The sequence below is a fragment of the Helobdella robusta genome, assembly GCF_000326865.2.
Source record: "Helobdella robusta unplaced genomic scaffold HELROscaffold_2, whole genome shotgun sequence".
Taxonomy (NCBI): domain Eukaryota; kingdom Metazoa; phylum Annelida; class Clitellata; order Rhynchobdellida; family Glossiphoniidae; genus Helobdella; species Helobdella robusta.
The window spans coordinates 90,699-106,985 of NW_008704083.1; the positions used below are offsets into that span (position 1 = coordinate 90,699).

Consider the following 16,287-nt stretch of genomic DNA (forward strand, 5'->3'; position numbering starts at 1 on the left):
GTTTTTCATAAATATATTGCGATATAAAATTTTATCCTGGACAAATTCTCTATAATGAAATTTTTTTTCTGTAACCATCAATTTTTTATACGGAGGTCCAACTGTATTTCTAATTCATATACCCTAAGTTATCGGCCCCTAGTATAAAATATGAATAAAAACTTACACTAGTGTCTACACGTTTATATTTAGCAGTTACCAAAAAATAGCAGTTACAGTTTTTGACACATATTTATAAATAATTGCAACTGTTAATGATTTATTTTTGTAATTTTCTTGATATAAGTGACTATTATCATTAAATTTGAAATGAAGTCAATCAGCGAGGAAGTAAAAAATTGTTTAATTATGTTACATATTTGAGCGGGGGTTTTGTGAAAAAAAAAATCTTTTTTCTGATTTGTTTGACATATATCCAACTAAAACTGTTTGTTCACAGAACGTGTACCCAAGCAGAAAAAGTTTGACAAAAAATTTAAAACTTAACTCAAACAAGTAGTTAAATTAAATAAAGTAGCTAAAAGGCGGGATATTCTTTGTGTAAAATATTTATAAAATACAGGTTTCTAATTGAGGACTTAAAATTATGATGTTATGATATGATGTTAAATAAGCAAAAATTTAAAGTTATCTCAGACAAAAAACTCAACTAAACACAATTATTGCGGGCCTCATGCATTGAGCAGACGGACCTAAGTTTTTGCACCACCACACCGCTGAACAATTATTCACAATTTTTCAGCTGCATTTATACAAAACATAGGCCCACGCTCATGTTTGTAAGACATACAAAATATATCATATCAAAGTATCTTATTTCAAATAGTTACACAAACGTCCAATGTCATATAGTAATGATGGAGAAAGGTAAGGTTTAGTCAGCCGTGAAAGTTTGTATATAAAGAGATGAGATTATCATAAATCCACCAGATCAGTGGTTGCTTGTGACAATCTAAAAGATTCCAAAGTTTGTGCTTCATTTATTATTGTAAAATAATTATTTAAAATTTTCAGAGTTTGTGTACGAGGCATGGATATAAGGTTTTAGTTTCATGGTATAAGGTTTCAGTTGGGTTAAATGTCTCAAAGTGTTTCGTAAATAGAATTTCATATATTTACATTTGATGTTCAATTATTATAATATATTAAAATTTTTCTCCATGAAGTTCATACATAACGTAACAAATCCAATCCAACGTGACAGACCGAAAAGATGAACAACCTCACTTTGGTGCTGCTTTGTGGTCTCTGTGCTGCGGCGCTGTGCTCTGCCGACCGCGGCTATTCCGGTGAAATAATTTTTTATTTCAAATAACATTTCATACAGCACTTGAATGAAAAAAATAAATTTTATTATAAATGAACTTTTAAAAATAACAAAGGTTCCGGTTCGAGTGGCTCAAGTAACACATACGACTGTGGTAACCATAGTCCTTGCAACACTACTAACACTGCTGTGAACGGGTACTACTATCCGTATAGTGCAGACACAACGAAATTCATTCAATGCTCTGCATGGGGACAATGTTATGTGATGACTTGCCCTGCATACCTTCATTGGAATGATGTTGTTAAGAACTGCACATGAGCGCAAAGCATTTTATGTTTATTGGTGCAATACACTTGTTACAATATACTTTATTATTTTCATAACGCTCAAATGATCTATCATCTATGGCTATGATCTATGGCTATCATCTAGATGTTAAATTTTAAAAAAGAATTTATGTTTATTGGAAAATATTTCAGACTATTAACAGTGTTTTTAAATTAGAAATTTTACAATTACTAAACTTTAAAAATTGTTATTTTAAATAAAGCATTAAAACTCAAACCACTTTGTGTTTTTTCTTTTGCTAAAAAGCATTTAAGCGTACCAACTTAATATTAGTTAATTAATAACAAATAAAAGTGTACAGAGTGATGTTGCTTTTCATTATCGTTTTTTCAAATTTGAGAAAAAGATAAATTTATTGAAAATTTATGATTTTAGATAGATATTTCAGATAAATTTCCACTAACACTATAAACTGAACACCATGTACTCCCTAGGTTAGCAATCGTTAGAAATCAAATAGACTTTTTATAGAAGAGTAGTCGTGAAGTTAGCCTTAGAGATTTCTAACTACAAACATATTAACGCCAAACATTTGGTAGAATTTATAGAATATTGTAAATATATATATATATATATATATATATATATATATATGCATATGAGATTTGCCATATTCATTATATATATCCATGTTTTTTAGCTATAGAATTCTAATTTAGAATCACTAACTTGTTAGAGTGGAAGTTTGACAAATTTAATAAACTGTTTGTTTTTTTAAAATAAATTAAAATATATTGAATACGGACAAATAGTAAAATTACTTATTTTATTCATTATCAATTCATTTCATCTTAACAATTTGTGATATTGTTGTAAGTTATAGCAACTGCATTATTACAACAAATTTACAACAATTTTTTATTGTTATTATTATTATTAATGTTATGTAACGTTGAGTCAACTTCACACAATGGTCTCATTATAAGTCGATAAAAATTATTTTTCAAAAATTTAAATACATTCCCTCATTATTCAGACCTTATAATTCATCATTGTGTGTGGTGTGTGTGTGTGTTATAATTTGTGTATGTATGTGTATGTGTGTTGTGTATTTGTATTTGCGGTGTATTTGTGTGTGTGTTTGTTTGTGTGGTGTGTGTGCTAATGCCAGCTGCAAATAAATAAATATGTCTTACACGCTAATGCCAGTTGCAAATAAATTAACATGTATTGATGAATGGACTAGTGACAAAAGTCCCGAGTTATTACAAATTCGAAATTTACGTTACTTAAATAAAATTTGAAATTTTTTTCTCGTGTAGGTTTGTTTAATAACACGAGCGTGTGCATGTGCAATTTAGGAATTTAATAGTCATCCATCACAAAGGATATGATTAATTCGGTTGTGAAAGTGTATATAAAGTAATGGTGTTGTCGTGAATTCATCTGAAAAAGATTGGTCAGAACATACCTGTTTGTTACTAGCTTGAAAAGGTTTTTGCTTTTTTTAATTAAATTATATTCATTTTTAATTGAATTTAGCAACAATTTTTTTAGTATTTTTTAGAGTTTTCAACAGCAAACATAGAGCACTTGCACTTTTTCAATAACTTTCACATGAAATATTATAATTTTGATTTTGAAACGTTCATTTCGTGAAATTCATAAGTGTAATTTTTGTTAATTTTACGTTTTAATTATATTTAGATCTGGCGTTGAAACGATGAATAAACTGACACTTGTGCTAATGTTTAGCCTCCTCGCTGCGGTGATAGGCCAGCCAGCCGAAGGTGAGAAAAAACATTTTTTTTTCAAATGACATTCTCCAGTGACTTTTGAGAAAAAAAAAGAAAAACTAAATTTTATATTTTCAATTTTTGCAGATGATAATGGAGTCAAAACTGGAAACAATGATGACGATAACGGTGGTAATGGTAACGAAGTAAATGATGATGGTGATAATAAAAATGATGATGGTAATGGTAAGAATGATGATGGAAAAGGTAGTGATGATGGTGATAATGATGACGATGACAAAGTTGATGATGATGATGGCCATAGTATCAAAGACAAACCATCCACACGAAAACTCTTCGTCGCGATTACTACCAAAAAAGCAAAAGACGTCGTAACCTCAGCTAAAAAACCAGCTACTGCGATTACTACAAAAGATAAACTAACACCAGCCGCCACTACAAAGACGACAGCTACCACTCGCGCAAATGCTGGGATAACCACCACCATTAAACCAATTGGTAAAGAAACAACTACTATTAAGCCAAATGGTAAAGAAACAACTAAACCTAATGGTAAAGAAACAACTACCATTAAGCCAAATGGTAAAGAAACAACTAAACCAATTGGTAAAGAAACAACTACCATTAAGCCAAATGGTAAAGAAACAACTAAACCAATTGGTAAAGAAACAACTACCACTAAACCAAATGGTAAAGTAAACACCACCACCACTAAACCAAATGGTAAAGAAACAACTACCATTAGGCCAAATGATAAAGCCACCACTACCACTAAACCAAATGGTAAAGAAACAACTACCATTAGGCCAAATGATAAAGCCACAACTACCACTAAACCAAATAGTAAAGTAAACACCACTACCACTAAACCAAATGTTAAAGAAACAACTACGATTAGGCCAAATGATAAAGCCACCACCACCACTAAACCAAATGTTAAAGAAACAACTACCATTAGGCCAAATGATAAAGCCACCATTACGCGATCAGCGGTAACAGTCGCCACCACAAAAACTATCGGAAATGCCAACAATACTGGATACAACTGCGGTGATAATAATCCATGCATATCGGCCAACGCCGTACTCAAATTATTTTACTTTCCATACGAGGGAGACAGAACTAAATTTGTGCAGTGTTCTCAGTGGGGGCAATGTTACGTGATGCCCTGCTCTCCAGGGCTCGTTTGGGACGTTGATAAATTGACATGTCTTTGAATATGTTTGATATGACCAAGTAACCTCTACCAGCCAGCGTGAAAACCATTATTTATATGGGTTGTTGATTTTTCATAATATTCTTCTTCATTTTCAAAGTTTTAAATAAAATTTTTTGACGTGTTTAATGTTTAAAAGATATTTTTTTAAAACATTTACGATTTTTATGCATTTTGATTCAAAATTTTTACGTGTTTTAATATTTTGGAATCATTATTTTGCAATAAACGCTTTGAATATTCAAACCGTTTTATTTTTGTTCTTGTAACAAATGCATCCTGAATTGCCAGCTTAAACAAATAAACGTTTATAAAATGTTTAAGTTTTAACGCATAAGACAACATTGCATCGATAACGATTTCTTCCCAAAATAAACTTTTTTTATTCATTAACTACTATTCGTCTGTTGAAAAGAACTACCAACAAAATATTTAACAAAAAAAAATTTATTGGAAAAACATCAAACCAGTAAAAGTAATAAAATAAAGTTAAAATAATGACTTTCCAGACATACAAAGCTGGAATCAAAACATGGAGAGGATTTCCAAAAATAAAATATTCAAGTCATACCACCTTAATATATGAAGTACATATTGCGATATATTAACATTTTGGCTAAATAATTAAACCAAATAGAATTAGTTTATTGACGCTAATAATTATTAATTTTATATTAATTATTATTATCATTAATATTTAGCAACTGATGTCCGTAATATATTTAGTTATTAATCATGCTTAGAATACTTAAATTAACACTTCAAAATGGAGGATTAGTTTGACGCTTTAAATAAATTAATATTTCAAACACAAAGCTCTAAATAGATTATTCTAGCAATTAATTATTTTGTTTTATCATGATTATTCAGTTAATTATATTATTATATTAAAAAATTTTATATCTTTGTTCGATGAATTTTCAACACAATTTGTTAAAATATTTAAACAAATTCAAGGCACCTTTATATATAAGCTGTTCCATATAATTAGAACATAAAGAGCTGTTCATTAAACAAAAAACACATCTTCGGAGCATCACTTGTTTATGTAATATTTATATAATATGGAAATCCCAATTTTTTAATCTTGTGAGTCAAGGTCGTTTGATTGTTTGTATAAATAAATATGGTTTTATTATATAGGGATATATATGTGCATATAGATATATACAATATATATATATATAATATTTATATAATATCCTATATGTGTAGCCACATGTGCGTTGTGTGCGATGTATTTAATGTTTTAGTTGTAAAAAATGATATCTTTTGATAATAATTTGTTAATAATAATAGTTTTTTGCACGAGTCATTATTGTATTTAGGATACATTTCTTAAATGTTCGTATAATTTTTTTTACGTGAAAAGTTAAAAAAATGTTACCGTAAAATTACAATGCTTGGGTACATTGTTGCAATTTTAAGGAGATATAAAAATTTATAGATGTGAAACATTGAAATGTCTGAGAGCCAGAAAAAGGAGCAAACGTATTCCAAGGCTGAACAAGGTGAAAGTATTCTCCTGATGTGTTACTGATTTGTTGCTGATACAAATTTGATTAATTTTGTAATGAGTGTTTTTGATTTTAAACGCCATGATCGTAGCTTCAGAGGCAGCTTTATAATCAACTTTCACAAATACGTAAGCATGCTTTACTTTACGACTTACGTGCAAGCAACACATTTTTGGTAGGCGCGTGTTGGGGATCAATTTGCATGCACTACAATGCGACAAATTATTACTAATTAATCTGACGGTAGCTGCTTTGCATGCCACCCAAAAAGTAATATTCCCGTTTTTAAGCATTTGTAAATAATTTTGGAAAGCTTTTTTATCGGAGATGTTTTTGTTGACGATGGTAAATGTATTTTTGGATGTACAAGACGGGACAGCGTGTTAGAATTTTAAAATTGAATTTAAAAAGTAATATGAAAACGTCAACATAATGACACAATAGTACATAATCGAATTTTAATTTTTAAAGTTTACAAAAGCTGGCACGCGAGTTCCCGCTTTGCAGCGGCGATAGAGGATTGCGCGGCTAAATATGCCCGCCAGCCACACCAACTCGAGGACGCCAAAAAGTTAACCCGTCGCATGATTGACAAAATTGTTGAAGAACTGGAAGCACATTCCATTTTTGTAACTCCGGAATATACCGGAAGTGCTTACGAAGGTTTAAAAGTGAATATAAGTTCACGTAAAGAGGCAAATCTGGAGATGGATGTCATGCTTGTCTGGGAGTTGAAAGATATCGATCTCACGGTAAGAAAGTTATCGCATTTACTATTTTATATAATTTTAAAATTGTTTATTTTTTATCTATTGTAGTTTCAATAAAATAAAAGATTTTTCAACGTTACTCTTCAACATGTTCTATATTGAATTCACACAAACAATTAGATAATGCCAACTTTCCTCCCTAACCACGTTCACGTTATTTTAAATTCAAACGTTAATGTGAAGCCTTCTTACATCGAAAGGATTCTCGTCAAAAATCGTTCTTCATCTCGTTACGTGTCTTACTTGTTTCCATCAGTTATGGTGAATGATTTCATGGAAAATATTAAATTTTGTCTCGCTAAAATGGAGAAAAAAAATTGGAACACAACAAACATCAAAAGCCACGGCCCAGCCATTCAAGTTGATGTCAATATACTGGTAAATTGTTTGCAAACACGTACACGCAAACACACACCACACATACACACACAAACTATATATATATATAATTTTAATATTATATATATATATATATATATATATATATACAATTTTTTGAACGATTAAAAACTTTTAATTTCAAAGTACCATAGAAAGATGACTTTTTCAGTGGACATTGTTCCGACGTTGAAACTGACCACTGGTGAATACTATGTCCATAAAACGGTCAATGTTTCCCAGCAACGTCTAATAGAACAAAACATAAGACATCTAGTATGGAGGAGATCTTTCAGTATCCAGGAGAAGACAGCAATTATGAACTTCGGTACTGAAAATCACAACCATAAAAAACTGTTGAGAGTTCTCAAAAGTTTTAGAAACCAAAACAGATATTTGGACCCATTAATGACGTATCATTTGAAAAATGTTTTATTGAATGTTTGCCACAGAGTCCCTAATGTCGCACTTTGGTCGGACCAATATGTGGGGTTCAGGTTTGTAGATTTGTTGCGGGAGTTAGCTTCTTGCCTAGAAAATGGTTGGCTTCCTTGTTTTTCTCAACCAGAGGTTAATTTGCTGATAGGAATGTCCAAAAACACCAGGTCAAGTCTCCGAAAAACATTTCAGGGTTTAGTTGAAGAAGAGGATTTGATGATGAACGCCTTGAGCGGGTTTGAGTGGGTCGTTTTTTCTTACCTATGAAACAATTTCATTTGAAATAGTTTAATATTTCACAGTACTTCAATTATAAAAAGTTTATAAAATGTTGCATGAATTTTATTGGTTAATTTATAGTTATGCGGTCGATATACATAGTTCTTCCAAAATACAACCAAAAATTTAAACAGAAGAATGAATAATATAATATTCCATTCAAAATACTGAAAATTGTACAAATTTTTTTATAAATTTTTTTGTCATTTTATCAAAAAATCTCCGTAGCTTGTTTAGACAACAATAACACCTAATAAGTTAAGTTAAGTTAAATATCAATATATAGCTAGAAAGAATTCGAACTTTGTGGTCATTTAAAAGTTCATAAAAATGAGTTCGCATGATCGTTTGCAAAGAAATGTAAAATAGATTTTCGGTTTCAAGTCACGCTATACCATTTCTTACAGTACCTACTTATAACTTATGACTTCTTATTCTGCCGCTGCTTACCTTACGTTACTTTAATTTTTAAAAGAAGCAGTACTATTTATTTGTAGTTAATTCATCGTTCGCTGTCTGCTGCACTGCTGCAATAAAAATCTCTCCACTCAATTTGCAATGAATTCTTCAAAGATTCCCTTGAAACCTCACAGTATTATGTAAAACCGTAACATTCACAACTACTAAATATAAATTTTTTTATACCTTTATTAGTTTTTTATACTTTTTTTTTTACCTTTAAAAATTCCTAAAAATGAAAAAAATTAAATATAATAAAATAATATAATAAAAAATAATATCTACTTATTTATCTCGTCTTATATTGAAAAAAGAACCTTTCCAAGCTTTTCAATGCTAGCGTTCAATACACGCCAATGCAATTTGAAATATATAATATAGATGGATAAAAAAGACCATAGTAGAGCGAGTTACAATAATCAATCCTAGATAAGACCAACGAAGTAACAAGAAGGAGAAGAGTAGGATCATCAAGAAAAGGCAAAAGTTTTTTTGTTCTACGTGGTTGAAAGTAAGAGCTTCTAGCAACACTATTGATCTGAGAGGAAAGAGACATACTAGAATCAAAGATAAAACCTAGACTACGAAACTTGTGAGAGACATCAAGAGTTTTAGAATCAGGTAAGATAATAGGAAGAATAGTAATAGAGTGTTTAGATTTATTAAAACAAATTAATTCAAACTTAGAAGGATTAAGTTTAAGACACATAGAGTCAGACCAAGCGATAATTGCAGAAAGACATAGAGATAGATTATGAAGAACATTATTGAGATTAGATGGAGGAAAAGAAGTATACATATAAGAATCATTAGCATATAATTGACTAGAGAAAGAAAAGTTGTTAATAATACGAGGTAGTTACCCCATCCTTAATAAATGAATAACACCCAATGTTACGAAAGTCTTAAAAAATATTTACCGGTATAAGAGAATGATTAATTGCATAAATGTCATTAAAATAAAACGTATTTTTTAAATTAATTACTACTCATTAAAATTATAAATTATACTTTAATAAAGAAATGTTATGTTGGGCTTTTGTGTGGTGCTTAACCCATTAATGCCGGCCGTACTCATTTGAGTACGCCTCTTGAATTTGGCATCAATTAAAATGGGAGGTGTTTTAAAGATAATTATCTTGCTACATCCTGGTAATGCATACCATTTAACTAGTAGTGAGTGTAATTTAGACATTTTTGTGCATGTGTTTGATGTGACGAAGCTTAGAAGTTGGCGATTTTTTCATAGTGACAGAGCTACTTTTGCAAATTTTTTTTCTGTTAAAAAAATTTTAAAATTTTTTAATTTTATTTTAAAAACAAGAAGTCTTTGGATTAATCTTTATGTTAGTAACATTATTTTGAATATTAATTTGATATAAAGTAATTTACAAACACAAACATCTTACTGTCCTCGTACGGGGACGTTAGGCACAAATGAATTTATTATGGTTAACTTTTTGATTTTACCTCAGACGTGAATAACATGGATCCTAAATCCTTTTATGGCACTAAAACTTTTCAAAAATTAGAAGAAGCCTTGGAAGAGATAGAAAGTGATAATTTTGAAACGATTGGCAGTATTGATTTGTGTGTCCTTCCTCCAGATTTGGACGAATTGACAGATGCCGAAGAAATTGATGATGACAATATAATTGATCCTCATTATGTTTCAAAAGACATTTCAGGAACTATACAAATATCTGTTGATTTGAATAACGAACCGGATAACGAAAACGAACCTGATCAAATATCTGAAGGTTTATATAAACAATATACTACATTCGAAAAACCCAAATGGACAAAATCAGATTTTTCGTCAGCATCACCTAGTACAAGTAATTCGTTTGATGAAGACCTACAAAAAATCAAAGACAACCTTAAAGATTTGTCTTCAAGACAAATTTTTGAAAAATTTCTTTCCATGGATATTACTAATTACATATGCCATTAATCCATCATTTATGCACGACAAAAAAATAACCACTCATTTACAATAGAACCAGAGGAACTACGAACTTTTTTAGCAATCTTATATTTTACTGGATACAATCCATTGCCAAGAGAGCGTTTATATTGGTCACTAGATGAAGATCTCGGAGTCTCATGTGTTTATAATGCTATGAGTCGAGACAGGTATCTGGAAATAAAGAGATTTCTTCATTTGGCTGATAATTCCAAAATTGCAGATTCTAATGACCGCATGTATAAAATTAGACCGTTGTCAGACAAGTTGCAAGAAAACTTTTGTCAATGGGGATGTTTTCGTAAAGACATTTCCATTGACGAATCTATGGTAAAATATTATGGACATCATCCAGCAAAACAGTTCATTAAAGGTAAGCCCGTGAGATTCGGGTATAAAAACTGGATGATAGCTAGCTCCAGTGGATACTGCTATGGTTTCGATGTTTATTGTGGAAAAAAAACCAAATGAAACTGAAGACACCAAAGCATTACCACTAGGAGCTAAAGTTGTGTTGGACCTTCTAAAACATTTACCAGAACCATCAAGAAATAATATCTATTTCGATAATTATTTCACTAGTTACGCATTGATGGTGTACCTAAAGAAAAAATATATAAATGCCACAGGGACAGTCAGAGAAAATCGAACGCAGAAATGTCCATTGATGGAATCAAAAGAAATTAAGAAAATGACAAGAGGGTCTTATGACTTCAAATTTGATAAAGCAAATGGCATTTTATGTGTAAAATGGTATGACAACAGTGCTTGTAGCATGTTGTCTAACTGGGATTCAATCAAACCACTGAACAATGTAAAGAGATGGTCAAGAACAACCAAATCTAAAGAAAACATTCTTCAGCCGAAATTGTTCGCATCTTACAATTCTGGAATGGGAGGAGTAGATAACCATGATCAATGCTTATCCCTATATCGAATAAGCGTAAAAAGGAAAAAGTGGTGGTGGGTTTTATTTACGTACTTTTTAGACATGGCAATGACCAATGCTTGGAAAATTCAGCAAATAACTTCTGAGAATGTAATGGACCAACTCGAGTTTCGTCGCCATATAGTACGTGGCTATTTGAGAGACGGTGCGGCGAGTAGAGCCAGTAGAAAGAGAAAAGCCGGATCCAGTATTAAAACCACAGTAGGATTTCACTTCCCTGGAAAATTGGAAAAACAACTAAAGTGTACTTTTTGCCACATGAAAGCTAGATGGATGTGTAAAAAATGTGGCAAAACACTATGCATCGAAAAGGGGTGTTTCGAAAAGTATCATCTCGCATCTGCCTAACGTCCCCATTTGAGGACGCCTTTATAACGTTATACTTAAATAAATTTTTTAAATTTTTTTTGAATAAACATATTAAATATACTTCATATTTTACAATTTTGCACAATTTGATGTTTTTCATTCAGTAGTTTTGTTTTAGGCGTAAATGGGTTAAACTTCCAATGGTGCCGATCTGAATTCAGCAAATGATCATGAAACAGTTTGTGACTGGCACTCCGCAACGTAGATTGGATCACCCCTCGGAGTTACTTCACTGACTTTTACTTCACACCCATATTCGCAGGATACATCCTTCAGTGAGTTTATTGAGGAAGAAATATTAAATTTCGGGATTTCGGAATTAAGTGGGATTCGGGAAGTTGCATGAATTTTAATTAATTTACATTAATTTTTTTATGTTTAAATTGTCTGTTTTATCGATTTTTTGTGATTTATACGAAAAACAAAGAAATTATCATAGAGTTATTAACTAAAATAAATGTATTTCTACTTTTATAATGACACTAATCTTAATCAATACTCTCAAAGTGAAAAACCTTTTGAAAAACAGAAATGTCATTTCAAATTGTCAAACGCGTCAAATTTGACTTGAATGAATGAGAACTTCACAAACACAGATTTCAATCAAATTTAAAAATGAATTTAATAATTTAAAAAAAGGAAAGAAAGGAAAAGTAGAAAACAGAAAAAAACACTTACTGCACAGGGATCGAAGCATTCACATGTGAGACATTGATTTTCATCAACTTCCAAGTACATTCCTTCAGGGCATTTATCACACATGGGCGCTAACAGACATCCCTCATAGTTTTCACCGTACACATCTTTTTTTTCAATTCAAACATTCCAATAAAATTATTAGTATTATTTATACAGCAACTGTAAAAACAGCAATATGTATAATTATTATTATCAATTCGATTTTTTTAAATACTGTTAATCATAATCACAGTGATAGAATTTGTAGTAGCTAATGTAATGAGCAGTGAGTAAGAAATAGTTTGTCGATGGTGGTAATATTTTCGAGGATTGGTGTTTCCGTATATAGCTGGAATGTATCATGAATATTAAAACATGACGTGCTTTATTTTGCTTTCTTCTTTCTAGTTCTTCTCAGTAGTTTCAACTACAAACATACATTATGTGTGAATAAATACAAATGAATGAACGCATCGCACAAACACATTGCACGTGGTATGTGAGAATTTATATGCATTCAAATTCACAATGTCAGGCACCTTTACCATTATTCCATAGAACCACACCACCCAAAAAAATTAATAAAAATATAAATCTTTTAAACAATTTAAATTAAAAACATGTTAAATTTTTCGTTTCAATACTACAATAACTGACCGTTGTAAGCACTTAAAACGTCGTTATCCTCATTGCCGAAACGCAACGCCGCACTAGTGAACGCCAATATTAGCAAAACAGTTACAGGATTCATCATACAATGATCGAAAAATTAGTTAACTATTTATTTAGTATATTGTTATATCTATTCTGTCTTAATATAGATTGGAAATTTGAACTAAAATCTAATTTCAAGTTTGGTATAGCTCGATTTAATGCATCATTGCACATTGCACAAACATATAAATTTCGAATAAACATCATATGTTACCGACACACACACACACACACACACACACACACACACACACACACACACACACACACACACACACACACACACACACACACACACACACACACACACACACACACACACACACACACACACACACACACACACACACACACACACACACACACACACACACACACACACTACCATCCATCTATAAATATCTATTCAAATATATATGGTTATGAAGAAAGAATAATAAATATTTTTCGAATTGAAGAAATGAAAAAATCAGTATTTTATTTTAAAGATTTTTATAAATAATTTCATTTGACTTTCAATAGAACTGAAAATAAGCATCTTTGCAAAAGTTTTAGATTAAAATTAAGTTAACTTAGGAACACAATTTCATTATAAAGTTCAAACTTATAGGAAGATGTATGTAGGAAGAGTGAACTGAACATGTTAAAATGCAGCAACCAAAATTCATTCATCCGTGTAACAGATGTTATTGAAGATAAATTTGTTAACGACTTAGAAGGAGAGTCCTTATTGATGTTAATATTTTCATTGTCGTCATCTTCCTCGTCGTCATCCTCTCTGTAAAACTGTATTTTTCAAAAAATAAGATAATTTTGTTTGGAAATGATTAGGGGGTTTTAACTATTAAGCTTCCTGCCAAGAAAAAGAACTTCTTACAAAAACTAATGACGGGAAGACCCTATATAAAATTAACTTGACTGACAAAAAATGTTTGAAACGTAATACAATTACCAACATGTTGAAACGCAAAATTAAATGTCTGTGAACATTTTTCATTAAAAAAAGTAACAACCGAGAGGAAAGCTTTGAAAAAATTATTAGAAGATATTATAAACTCACTACAATTTGTGGCTCGTTTTAGCTCGTCTCACACGGACAGAGAAGAGCCAACGTTTCGTGCAGTTGCCTGTTACAAATGAAAAAATTTTATTGATTGATTATATTTATCATGCATTCGATAATAAAGGAAAGATGTTTTAAGATTGATTGATATGTTTGTTTTTGTTTTTAATTTATTTAATTTTAAATTTCATGTTCATAGGCTTAAAAAACAAACTTATTTTTTATATCTTACACCGACTCATCAGCAAGAACGCCATGAAAATAATAAATAATCAGAGATTATTGAACAATAAAATTATAAACTTAAAATATAATAAAAATATATATAATGTGTTATATCGTATAAAACTTAAATGAAGTATATAATGAAGATGTATTTAAAAATTATCTACGATGCTTGGTGATCTTCGCTGATCACGTGACCCGTCATAATTTTTAAAATGGTGGTTATGCAGATTTTAGTTTGTTATTCTGCACATTCGCAAATTTAAATTCATCGGGCGTTCATTAAAGATTTTTAATTTAATTGAAGCAAATTTTCAGTTATTGATAAGTAGAAGTTTGATTCTCGTTTGCTCTATTATTTTAATAAATCAGATAATTTATACATCTACTTTGAAGTTTGAACTTTTAAATTTTTTAAATTTAAAAAATAAATTAGGTGCAAAATTTCAATTCAATTATGCTGCTGCTGACATTAAAATTAACAATTTGAAAAATCTATCCTGTTCAGAAATGGATCCGGACTCCATTAACACAGGAGACCTTCACAAACAACATCATAGAGTGACTGCCAACAAATCTGAAGAAAATGTAGCAATTGAAGATGTTAAAAAGCAGGATGAAAATAAATTCGGCAGCACAGTTCAAGAAACATTAACAACATCCACAATTTCATCAAATGATGCTACACTTGCATCTAACCATAATGAAGATGTTGAAGTCAAATCGGATCAAGAAGCTCTAAAAACAGGTCTAACAAATCTAGCAAATGACTCAACCACAGTGATAACCACAGCGGTTGGGCCAATAACAGGAGATGATAACACAAAGTTTGACCACAATTCAGGTGCACTGAGTGAACTTGCATCGGGGAGCCTAGCTACATGTTCATCAATTTTAGAAGTTGGGAAAGATGATGTATCTAAACAGAGGAATATAAATAATTTAGCTCACACTAAGATCAAACTCTATTTTGCAAGCGATAAATATCCTAAAAGCCTTTTAGATCAGAGAAAGCTTTCAAAACTTCCTAATGGTCCCAATGATTTGGATCAACACAAGATTGTCAGCACAGCATATTCTGAACTCACTAGCAAACCAACGTCGTCTGTATCTAGATTGGTCTCTCAGGAAATGAAGTTCTTAAATAGCAAGTCATCTAGCTGTGATTCTTCTAAAACATTCTGTCACTCAAAGTCAATAGTGAAACCAGAACCTTCAGATTTTTGTAAAGTTTATAGTCAAGAAAATTGTTTGGGTGCACCTAATAATGTCTATTCCAAATCTCCAAGGAGGTCTTATGCTGCTAGAAAGTCAGTGATTGAATTGAAGAGTAAGTCATTAGACCCACCTCCATCATCAAGTCTTGAAAATGATATTCTTAGGGGTTAATATTTATTTATCTATATTATTTTATTTATGAACTTTTATAATATAGAGGGTATTTGTATAAAGTTGTTATTATTATATATATATATTTTTGCTTTTATGGTTTTTTTACCATAACCAGACATAAACCTCATATTTATCCTGCTTGTGTTTATAAATATTCAAGTACTTTTAAACAAAGCTTTGATCCATAACAATTTGAAGTTTATACCTGTTTTGTTGTTTTGCAGACATGCAATCATTTTTTCATACCATTGTTTGTTGCAACATTTGAATTGGCTAGTGCAAATCTTTTCATTATCATTCAGATACTATTAACCATTTTTATATTTTATGAAGTTTTCATGATACATGATAGCTTTATTTATAGCTTTTATTGATAAACTTGCTTATATCAACACCACTGTGAATTGTTCAAATTTTTCCAATTATAGAAATTGAATCAGCAACTATAGCATTCCAGCAACAACAACAGCAACAACAGCAGCAACAAGCAACAGCAAAATCCCAGAAGCACAAATCTCTCACCTCAGCAGCTACCACCACAACTTCAAGCATCACCAAT

General features: G+C 30.8%; 4 protein-coding genes across 4 annotated transcripts; 3 read left to right on the top strand and 1 right to left on the bottom strand.

The window, feature by feature from the left end:
- Positions 1–3,281: 3,281 nt before the first annotated feature.
- On the top strand, positions 3,282–4,532 carry HELRODRAFT_159898 (hypothetical protein; the record flags this gene model as incomplete). The annotated part of the gene is made up of 2 exons (XM_009016942.1): positions 3,282–3,348; positions 3,442–4,532. 2 exons carry the CDS (start codon positions 3,282–3,284, stop codon positions 4,530–4,532), a joined length of 1,158 nt encoding a protein of 385 aa, XP_009015190.1.
- A 1,461-nt stretch (positions 4,533–5,993) lies between these two features.
- HELRODRAFT_159899 (hypothetical protein) lies at positions 5,994–9,130 on the top strand (the record flags this gene model as incomplete). Its single annotated transcript, XM_009016943.1, has 6 exons — positions 5,994–6,042; positions 6,520–6,800; positions 6,939–7,196; positions 7,344–7,693; positions 7,765–7,766; positions 9,060–9,130. 6 exons carry the CDS (start codon positions 5,994–5,996, stop codon positions 9,128–9,130), a joined length of 1,011 nt encoding a protein of 336 aa, XP_009015191.1.
- Positions 9,131–9,858: 728 nt separating this feature from the next.
- Positions 9,859–11,635, top strand: HELRODRAFT_159900 (hypothetical protein; the record flags this gene model as incomplete). Its single annotated transcript, XM_009016944.1, has 2 exons — positions 9,859–10,132; positions 11,412–11,635. The coding sequence occupies 2 exons, from the start codon at positions 9,859–9,861 to the stop codon at positions 11,633–11,635; spliced, it is 498 nt and encodes a 165-aa protein (XP_009015192.1).
- A 189-nt stretch (positions 11,636–11,824) lies between these two features.
- Positions 11,825–13,085, bottom strand: HELRODRAFT_159901 (hypothetical protein; the record flags this gene model as incomplete). The annotated part of the gene is made up of 3 exons (XM_009016945.1): positions 11,825–11,926; positions 12,335–12,459; positions 12,992–13,085. 3 exons carry the CDS (start codon positions 13,083–13,085, stop codon positions 11,825–11,827), a joined length of 321 nt encoding a protein of 106 aa, XP_009015193.1.
- Between the last annotated feature and the right edge of the window lie 3,202 nt (positions 13,086–16,287).